Here is a 9,098-nt window from a genome sequence, read left to right as displayed (position 1 = left end):
AGGCCAGCAGAGGCCTCGAGGCCAGCCAGGTGGGGCTTGTTTTTCCAGAATGAAAGGCCCAGGGAGCGAGTGGGGGTGGTGGGATGTGTTCAGCCCTGAAGCCGGTTTGGAAAGGCGCCTCCCGGGCCAGGACCCTGCTGAGGAAACGGTCGGACCTCGGCGGGCCGGGGTGCGGGTCTTGCATCCTTATGTTGGTCCGAGTCCTGCCCGTTGCCCCTCACACCCTTTCACTGCAGCAGCAGAGCCCCCTCCCCTTGCCCTGAGACCAAGACTCTGATCGGGACTGGGCTTCCCACTGTCTGAGGACCTGGGGACCAGAGCAGGGTTCAGGGTTAAGCCCCCCCAACCCGGGGCCCCCGAGGCCTGTAAGGAGAGCTCACGCCAAGTGGGCGTGCTGAACTATGCTCTGAGGGTTTCTTGTGGTTGTGGTTGTTCAGATTTTTTTTTCTTGAGGTTTGCTTAATTAGAAGGAGTTGGGTTTGGTACACAGTGCAGGCTGTTATTTCGCATTTGTTTATGTGACTTTTTAAGTTTTCCCAGAGTTTCAAATTTGTGCCTTCCGTGGTGGGGATCCCACTCTCCCCTTCCTCCAGGAGCCCTGTAACCCGGCACCTAGTTTCAGGGACACCAGGCTGCGCCCTTAAAGGTGGGCAGCCCCAGAGGATGGGGCCAGCAGAGGAGAGGTCTGCTCACCCCCAGGCCTCCCAGTGCTCAGGGCCCCCCCTCCCTGGCTGACTGTCCAGGTTATAAAGGGGACTACTGACCCGCAGCATCCATCATCCTGTCTTAAGAGAGCCCACCGTGCCCCCCAGAGGAGACGGGAACCAAGGTCACGCACGGCCAAGGGTTGGAGCTGGAAGGGCCATCTGGTCTGAAGAAGGGTACCAGGGTGCACAGTGGGTGGGGGCAGTCTCAGCGCTGGGAGGCCTTTCTGGGGCCTGGAACAGGCTGAGGGGAAGACCCTGCCCCGAGGTGTCTCACGTGGGGGGAGGCCAGAGGTGGGGCCAAGGGGCCACTCACCCAACAGTCCCAACCCCGCACCACAGGCCCGGAAGGCTCCCAGCTGTGAGACACGCTCATGTGGTCTCAGGCGCCCACGCCCTCAGACCTTCTTGTCCCTCCAAGGGTAGGGTCACTACCCCCTCCCCAGGCCTGACCGTGAGGGGCTGGGCCTCTGCTCCCACACTGCCCCTCCCCAGCGGGCCAGCGAGGATGGGGGAGGCCAAGGGGCCCGGGAGGAGCCAGAGGGGGCGGTCCCCAGACTGTAGACAGGCCCAGGGCTCCGTGATGTCACTGCGGGTGCTAAGGAGGGGGAAGGGGGTAGGGCTGTTTTTCTGGAGAGAGACTTAGAGCCGAGTGGGACAAAGCCTGGGCTGGGCGGGGGCCATGGCGCTGCCATCCCGAATCCTGCTGTGGAAACTTGCGCTTCTGCAGAGTGAGTGTGGGGCCCCGGGAGGCGAGGAGGGGGCAGCACGTGGGGCTACGTGAGTCCGTTTCGGACAAAACCGCCCGTCTGCGCTTGGGCCAGGAGGGGTGGGAAGGCCCCACCAGGGAAGAGGATGGGTCTAGGGGATCTCGGGACAGCTGCTTGCTGGAGGGTGCGATGTCTTCAGTGAGACCTTGGCCAGCCTCCCCTTGCTGGGGAGCTGGAGGCCAGAGGGCCGAGAGGGCTGGGGGCCCAGGCAGGGTGGCGTCTCCATCAGGGCCCTTCCTGCACCCCCTCTTGCTGGGGCTCCGTTTAGGGAGTGGATCAGTGATGGGGGGGACCTGAGAACTGTGGGATCTGTTCCAGCCTCCGCTCCCAGGCCTGGGCTGGCCTGCTGACCAGGCACATTCCTCTGGGAAGCTCCCAGGCTCTCAGCCACATCTCTAGGGCAGTTTTCATGTAGGATCTACGGGAGGGAGAGCAGCCCCCAGTGATCAAGAGACACAGGATGGAAGCACAGTTCTGATCACCCACAGGCCCTGGGGTGCACAGAGTGCTGTGAGGCCAGGGAAAGTGGAGAGAGACAGGGACCCCCAGGCCAACCCTTTACTGGGACCAGGGCGTTCTACATACAGGTTTCCCTCAGGAATTTTTTTTTTGGACGGAGATTCTCTCTCGCCAAGGAGGCTGGAGTGCAGTGGTGTGATCTTGTCTCACTGCAACCTCCACGTCCCAGGTTCAAGTGATTTTCTTGCCTCAGCCTCCCAAGTAGCTGTGACTATAGGTGCCCACCACCACCATGCCTGGCTAATTTTTGTATTTTTAGTAGAGACAGGGTTTCACCATGTTGGCCAGGCTGGTGGTGAACTCCTGACCTCAGGTGATCCACCTGCCTCAGCCTCCCAAAGTGCTGGGATTACAGGCGTGAGCCACTGTGCCTGGCGAGGGAGTTTTAACTGGTAGGTTTAAGGCAAGTGGCGTGAGCCCCGTGGGGCCATGCTAACTGTACGGGGTCTCTGCGGTGTGGCTGCACATTCCATGTGGGGCGTGGAGTCCGTGGGGACATGGGGGGTCACCAGGGGACACCGTGTAGGGGGGGCGTCTGGGTGGATCAGCTCGAGGAAAGGGGATGTGAACTGGAAACTGTCCCAGGTGACAGCCCGGCTTCCAATCGGAGGAAGTCCAGCCTAGACTCAGTGGATGCTGAGGCAGCTTAAAATGCTGAGAGTTCCCTGCAAGCAGGAATGCCGGCCTGTGGGGTGACGGCCGGGGTCACGGCCCACGTTCAGCCTTCAGGCCTCTGCCCTGTGGAAGCACCGCAGGGGCTGCACTGAGCCTTAGGTGTGGTGTGGGGTCCCCAGCGTCTGAGGCTCCAAGGACCCTTGGGGGCTGGGGCACAGCCCTGGAGGGAGTGTGGGGGATCCCACAGACCCACCCTCGTTGGTGCTCTGGGTGACGTGGCTGCAGCCAGGTGGAGTGGCCCCGGTGACAAACACACACCCCAGAACCGGCTGGCTTGGGGCCTGGCCCTGGCCTACACCCATGCCCTGGCTTCCCCACTCCCCAAGGGCAGGTGCCGTTCACAGCCCAGCAGGGTGGCAGGGAGGGCTATGCGGGGCTGTGTAGAGAGGCACCCTCCCGGCACCGAAGTGGGTCTCACAGCACCCACTTTGTCTGGGACTACAGGAGGGACTATGGGGGCCAAGTGGGGGTCCCGGGGCCAGGTGGGGCTGTGGGTGGCCTCACAGCTCACTCCTCTCATTCCAGGCTCTGCTGTCCTTCTGCACTCAGGTAAGTGACCCTGGCCCCAGCTGTCCATCCCCCTCCCCCTCAGGCCCTCCTGTCTTGCCAGGCCTGCCCTGAGGGGTCCTCAGCCCTTCCCTCCCTCACTAACCCTCCTCCCCCACAGGGCCCTGGGGCCGACCCCTCCCCCACAGATGCCCCCTCCGCCACCAGGGACCTCCAGGGCCCTCCCCCTCCCCCACTGACTGTCCTTCCCCAACAAGGGCCCTCAGGGACCTGCCCCACTCCCACTGAGTCCCCTATCCTACCATGGCCCTCGGGACCCACCACTCCCCCATGAACTCCCCCTCCCCAATCAGGGCCCTCAGTGGGCCGCCCCTCCCCCAATGATTCCCCTTCCACCACCTGGGTTCTTGGGGGTATACCCCTCCCCCATGACGGGGCTCCGGGGCCCACACACCCCACAGATGCCCCCTCCCCCACCAGGGTCCCAGGGACCCTCCACTCCCCCACTCACTCCCCCACCCCCACCAGGGCCCTGGGGGGCCCCCCTCCCCCAGTGATTCCCCTTCCCCCACATGGGCCCTTGGGGGCATGCACCCTCCCAGGGACTCGCCCTCCACCACGAGGGGCCTCGGGGCCTAGGGACCCTCCCCTCCCCCACTGACTCCCTCTCCCCCATCAGGGCCCTAGGGTCCGCCCCTCCCCCACCGACACCCCTCCCCCACTGATTCCCCCTCCCCCATCAGAACCCTCGGGTGCCCTCCCCTCCCCCAATGACTCACCTTCCCCCACCAGGGCCCTCGGGGGCCTGCCCCTCCCCCACGGACTCCCCTCCCCCACCAGGGTCCTCAGTGCCCGCCGCTGCTGGCAGCTCCGTGGTGTCCGAGTCCGCGGTGAGCTGGGCGGCGGGCGCCCGGGCGGTGCTGCGCTGCCAGAGCCCGCGCATGGTGTGGACCCAGGACCGGCTGCACGACCGCCAGCGCGTGCTCCACTGGGACCTGCGCGGCCCCGGGGGCGGCCCTGCGCGGCGCCTGCTGGACTTGTACTCGGCGGGCGAGCAGCGCGTGTACGAGGCGCGGGACCGCGGTCGCCTGGAGCTCTCGGCCTCAGCCTTCGACGACGGCAACTTCTCGCTGCTCATCCGCGGTGCGGGGGCCGGGGCCGCGGGGTCGGGGCAGGGGGGCCGGGGCCGCGGGGTCGGGGCAGGGGGGCCGGGGCCGCGGGGTCGAGGGCACCGCGAGGCTCACGCGCGGCTTCCTCCTGGGTGTGCAGCGGTGGAGGAGACGGACGCGGGGCTGTACACCTGCAATCTGCACCACCACTACTGCCACCTCTACGAGAGCCTGGCCGTCCGCCTGGAGGTCACCGACGGCCGTGAGTGCGCCCCCCCACCCCCCGTCCCCCGCCCCGCGCCTGGGCCCGCGCGCCGCTGACCGCGCCCCCTCCGCAGCCCCGGCCACCCCCGCCTACTGGGACGGCGAGAAGGAGGTGTTGGCGGTGGCGCGCGGCGCGCCCGCGCTCCTGACTTGCGTGAACCGCGGGCACATGTGGACCGACCGGCACGTGGAGGAGGCGCAGCAGGTGGTGCACTGGGATCGGCAGCCGCCCGGGGTCCCGCACGACCGCGCGGACCGCCTGCTGGACCTGTACGCGTCGGGCGAGCGCCGCGCCTACGGGCCCCTTTTCCTGCGCGACCGCGTGGCCGTGGGCGCAGACGCCTTTGAGCGCGGTGACTTCTCGCTGCGCATCGAGCCGCTGGAGGCCGCCGACGAGGGCACCTACTCCTGCCACCTGCACCACCACTACTGCGGCCTGCACGAACGCCGCGTCTTCCACCTGACGGTCGCCGAACCCCACGCGGAGCCGCCCCCCCGGGGCTCTCCGGGCAACGGCTCCAGCCACAGCGGCGCCCCAGGTCCAGGTGAAGGGCCGCCCCGGGACCCGGAAAGGCGGGAGCCCACCCCACTTGGGGTTGCCCTGCGCCCGCTGTCCCTTGCCGGAGGCCCGCGGAGCCCAGCAGGGGCCGTGGCCTGGGTCGGGGCACAGGTCTTGCTGGTGCCTGACGCCGCTCCCACCCTGCGCCCCCCGCAGACCCCACACTGGCTCGCGGCCACAACGTCATAAACGTCATCGTCCCCGAGAGCCGAGCCCACTTCTTCCAGCAGCTGGGCTACGTGCTGGCCACGCTGCTGCTCTTCATCCTGCTGCTGGTCACCGTCCTCCTGGCCGCCCGCAGGCGCCGCGGAGGTGAGGCTGCCCCGGCAGAGCCAGCGGCCCCAGGAGACTGAGGTGGGCGGGAGGGCGGTCCTCTGGGCTGGGGGACCTGCGGAGGGGGCGGCACTGCCCCCAATGTGAGTCTCCTTCCCAGGCTACGAATACTCGGACCAGAAGTCGGGAAAGTCAAAGGGGTGAGTACCCCCCTCCCAGCCCTCCTGGGGACCAGGACCCCCTCCACCCCACCCAGCTGTAACCTCCTCCCACTCTCGCCCTCCAGGAAGGATGTGAATTTGGCGGAGTTCGCTGTGGCTGCAGGGGACCAGACACTTTACAGGAGTGAGGACATCCAGCTAGGTGAGGCGGTGCTGGGACACCAAGGCCCTGGCGCGGCTCCCAGGCCTGGGCTGGGAAGTGCATCCTGGGAGAGGGTACCTCAGCCTGCTCTCCTCCCACAGATTACAAAAACAACATCTTGAAGGAGAGGGCAGAGCTGGCCCACAGCCCCCTCCCTGCCAAGTACATCGACCTAGACAAAGGTGAGTGGGCTACCTCAGCCCATCTCAGAGCCCTGCCCATCCCCATTCCACCTCATCCAGGACCCCCAAGGGCAGACACCAGTCAGGCCCAGGGCCCCTGCCACCTCAGGCTCCGAAGTCCCTGGGGAGTCCTGCTGGGGGTCTGCCCTGCGTCTCCCACTGTGATGAGGGTGGAGAACAGACGCCGACCCGTTGGCGCCCTTGGCTTCCAGGGTTCCGGAAGGAGTACTGCAAATAGGGGGACCCTGGGCTCCTGGCTGGGCCAGCAGCTGCATCTTTCCTGTCTGTGCCCCTCGGGGCATCTCCTGGTGCTCCCGGGCTCACCCCCTTCCAGCGGCTGGTCCCGCTTTCCTGGAATTTGGTCTGGGCATATGCAGAAGTGGCAGCACAGCCCCCACCCCTTCGGCCTTTGCTCACGGGTGGCCCTGCTCAGCCCAGACACAACCAAAATCCCACTGATGCCCAGCATGCCCTCAGACCCTCCTGGGCTCTGCCCACTGGGGGCTGGAAGACATTCCTGGAAGACACTCCCATCAGAATCTGGCAGCCCCAAAACTGGGGTCAGCCTCAGGGCAGGAGTCCCACTCCTCCTGGGGTGCTGCCCGCCGTCGAGAGCTCCCGAGGGCTCCTCCGCCTGTACCATGCAGGACTCCAGGCACCATCTGTTCTCCCCAGGGACCTGGTGACTTGGTGAATGCCAGCCCTTGCCCCTCTACTGCTTTGGGCCACCTGGGGCTGCACCCCCCGCCGTTTCTCTGCTTCCACCCCTACCCTAGCCTTGCTCTCAGCCACCTTGACAGTCACTGGGCTCCCTGTGACTTCTGACCCTGACACCCCTCCCTTGGACTCTGCCTAGGCTAGTGTCTAGGGCTGGGGCCACATTTGGCTTCTGTACTGGCTGAGAACAGGGGAGGGGGTGAAGGTGGCTTGGGGTGGCCTATGTTGCCACTCTCAGCACCCCACATTTGCACCTGCTGGTGGACCTGCCACCATCACAATAAAAGCCCCATCTGATTTTTAGACTTGGCCCAGGTATGCTTCTGAAACTCCGTCTCCTAGGGGTGGGCAAGGCACGAGTCTGGGCCTGGGAATGCCCACGTCGTCTTCATCTCCACCTGAAGCCCCTGACATCATCCCATTCCTTGGGCTGAAAGGTCTGGGTCTGGGTCCTCTGGGAGTTGGTGTCCTGGGAAGGGGTCATTTGAGTTAGTTCTGTGTGGCATGCTTCTGGTCGTGGAGGAGTTCATATTCCCTTGATGGCTGACCTGGATGTGGGGAAGGGGGACGTGGCGGTGGCTGAGGACAGAGAGGAGACCGTGGGAGCACAGCTCTCGGAGAGGCAGACGGATGGCGGGCGGAAGTAGCGGGATACGGGTCAGACACTTGCAAAGGGGGCAGGAGCAAGGAGGCTCCGGCAGAGACAGCCCGAGGCAGCAGGGTGGCTCCAAGAGAGTCCTCGCCAGGCCAGCACGGATCTGGCCCTAGAATCCTTTCCCACTCAGGCATCAGTGCCGGGCACAGGATCTCAGCACAAGTTTGGGTGGTGGGACGAGTGGTGGGATCAGGAAGGCCAGTGGCCTGGGCTCCTGGCAGCACAGACCAGCGACTAAGTGCTGCTTCTTGAAGCCGGCATCACCACCCAACTCCATCCTCCTGTCCTCCCAGGAGTGGGGGTGGGAAAGGGTGATGGTTGCCCACAAGGATCCCACAGCAGCACAGGTTGGGAGGAAGGGAGGCTGGTCTGGGGAGGTGTGGCTTGAAAATGCACCCCCTTCTGGCCTCCGGCCTCACCATCACTGGACAGGGCTGCTCCTGGCAGGGCCCCAACCAGACCACATAGGCATCAGCACCTGGACTGGCCTCAGGCCTCTGGCTTCCAGCCTCTCTTGAGACTTGGGCTGGGGTCAGGCCCCTGCACCTGTGTGGTTCCTCCCCTGCTCTGTGGCCACCTGTGTCTAGCCTGGGGAACATGGGTCTGGCCCTCAGGGCGGGTACGGGCTTCCTCCCTCCCTGGGGCCTCAACAGATAGCCCCGTGGGGGGCTTCCGACCTCTGGGGAAAACAAGGGCTGGTGGGAAGGTGGCCCAGGCTCCAGGCAGAGGGGGCTGGCGGCTGAGCTGGCCGGGCTTGGCTGAGCGGACGCCACAGCTCTCCCACTCAGAGCCGGGGTGCAGGTTCAGGACCCCAGGCCCAAGCCGACCGTCAACCACCGGCGCCTACACTGATGGGTTTCTCTCTGAGCCGGCGCGGGCATCGTCAGGGCCGGATAGATGCGAAAGTCCCAGACTCCTGCCGGCTTCCTGGGGACGGGGCCCAAGGGGCCCCACCGCGCCAGCCCCGTCCAGGCCCCCGCCTCACTCTCCCCATCCTGGGCCGCCCTCTAGTGGCCTCCGCGCTTCCTGCTGGGGTCAGGCTGGGAAGGCCTCCAGCCCCGCGGGCCCCGGAGGAGCGAGCGCGGACGCCCCGCGGCCTCAGGGGAAGGCTCGGAAGTCTCCCCTGCCCTGCGGAGGACCCCAGGACGAAATCCCTCCCGCCGCCGCGCGCTCCGACGCGTCCGTGCACGCCCGCGCCCACGCGCGCCCCGCATCCCCTCGGCCTGCGTCCGACCCCGTGGGACCCGGCAGAGGGCATGCGAGTCGGGCGCCTTCGCGGGGGCGCAGAGGGACCGGCCGCCACCTCAGCGCCGCGCACCCGGCGTCCCCGAGGTCCCTCCACCCGCCCCGAGCACCCTGGCGTCCACGGGCCCAGAGCCAGGCCGCGCGGGGATGCACCGGCGAGTGTCGCGGGCGCCCGAGCACAGGGGAACGCGGGCCCAAGTGCGGGGGGGGGCCCGGGGCGGGGCGAGCGAGGATCGCCTGCGTCTGCGCCTGCGCCTGCGCAGCGACGCCCCGCCCCCCGCCGCGCGCTCCCGTGACGTCATCGCCGCGCGCTCGGGCGCCCCCCCGCGGCCACGCTCAGGGCCGCGGGCCGGGCGGTCCCTTTAACGGCGCGGCCCGAGGGGCGCAGGCGGGAGGGCGGCGGGGCTGAGCGCGCCCTCCGTGCTGCGTCCCTCGCGCCGCTCCCGGGTCGGGGGCGGATGGGCGGCCGCGGGCCGCGGGGCAGCAGTCGAGACGCGCGCGGGAGCCGGGGGCGGCGGCCGGGGCCTGGGCGGTCAAGCGGGGGCGCCCGGGGGCC

The 9,098-nt window shown here is 67.3% G+C and overlaps 1 protein-coding gene across 4 annotated transcripts; it reads left to right on the top strand.

The window, feature by feature from the left end:
* Window positions 1-647: 647 nt before the first annotated feature.
* Window positions 648-6,945, top strand: LOC112617017 (matrix remodeling-associated protein 8). Of its 4 annotated transcripts, none has more exons than XM_025373748.1 (10): window positions 648-1,435; window positions 3,194-3,217; window positions 4,016-4,318; window positions 4,445-4,546; window positions 4,623-5,093; window positions 5,264-5,419; window positions 5,541-5,580; window positions 5,667-5,743; window positions 5,827-5,925; window positions 6,403-6,945. In XM_025373748.1, the coding sequence occupies exons 1-10, from the start codon at window positions 1,387-1,389 to the stop codon at window positions 6,609-6,611; spliced, it is 1,530 nt and encodes a 509-aa protein (XP_025229533.1). In that variant the 5' UTR covers window positions 648-1,386; the 3' UTR covers window positions 6,612-6,945. The 4 variants fall into 4 exon arrangements, with proteins under 4 accessions (XP_025229533.1, XP_025229534.1, XP_025229532.1 ...); XM_025373749.1 differs by lacking the exon at window positions 6,403-6,945 and adding an exon at window positions 6,138-6,329 and having other exon boundaries at window positions 5,845-5,925; XM_025373747.1 differs by having other exon boundaries at window positions 5,845-6,945.
* The last annotated feature ends 2,153 nt before the right edge of the window (window positions 6,946-9,098 follow it).

Source organism: Theropithecus gelada, unplaced genomic scaffold (genome assembly GCF_003255815.1).
Source record: "Theropithecus gelada isolate Dixy unplaced genomic scaffold, Tgel_1.0 HiC_scaffold_15814, whole genome shotgun sequence".
NCBI classification, from domain to species: domain Eukaryota; kingdom Metazoa; phylum Chordata; class Mammalia; order Primates; family Cercopithecidae; genus Theropithecus; species Theropithecus gelada.
This window is presented reverse-complemented; position numbering and strand designations above follow the sequence as displayed.

Excerpts from the sequence above, each read along its gene's own strand:
- LOC112617017 (XM_025373747.1), top strand. The coding sequence starts at position 1,387 with ATGGCGCTGCCATCCCGAATCCTGCTGTGGAAACTTGCGCTTCTGCAG. Across the intron at positions 4,319-4,444 it reads CTTCTCGCTGCTCATCCGCG|CGGTGGAGGAGACGGACGCG; the intron begins GTGCGGGGGCCG and ends CTGGGTGTGCAG. Across the intron at positions 5,420-5,540 it reads CGCCCGCAGGCGCCGCGGAG|GCTACGAATACTCGGACCAG; the intron begins GTGAGGCTGCCC and ends TCTCCTTCCCAG.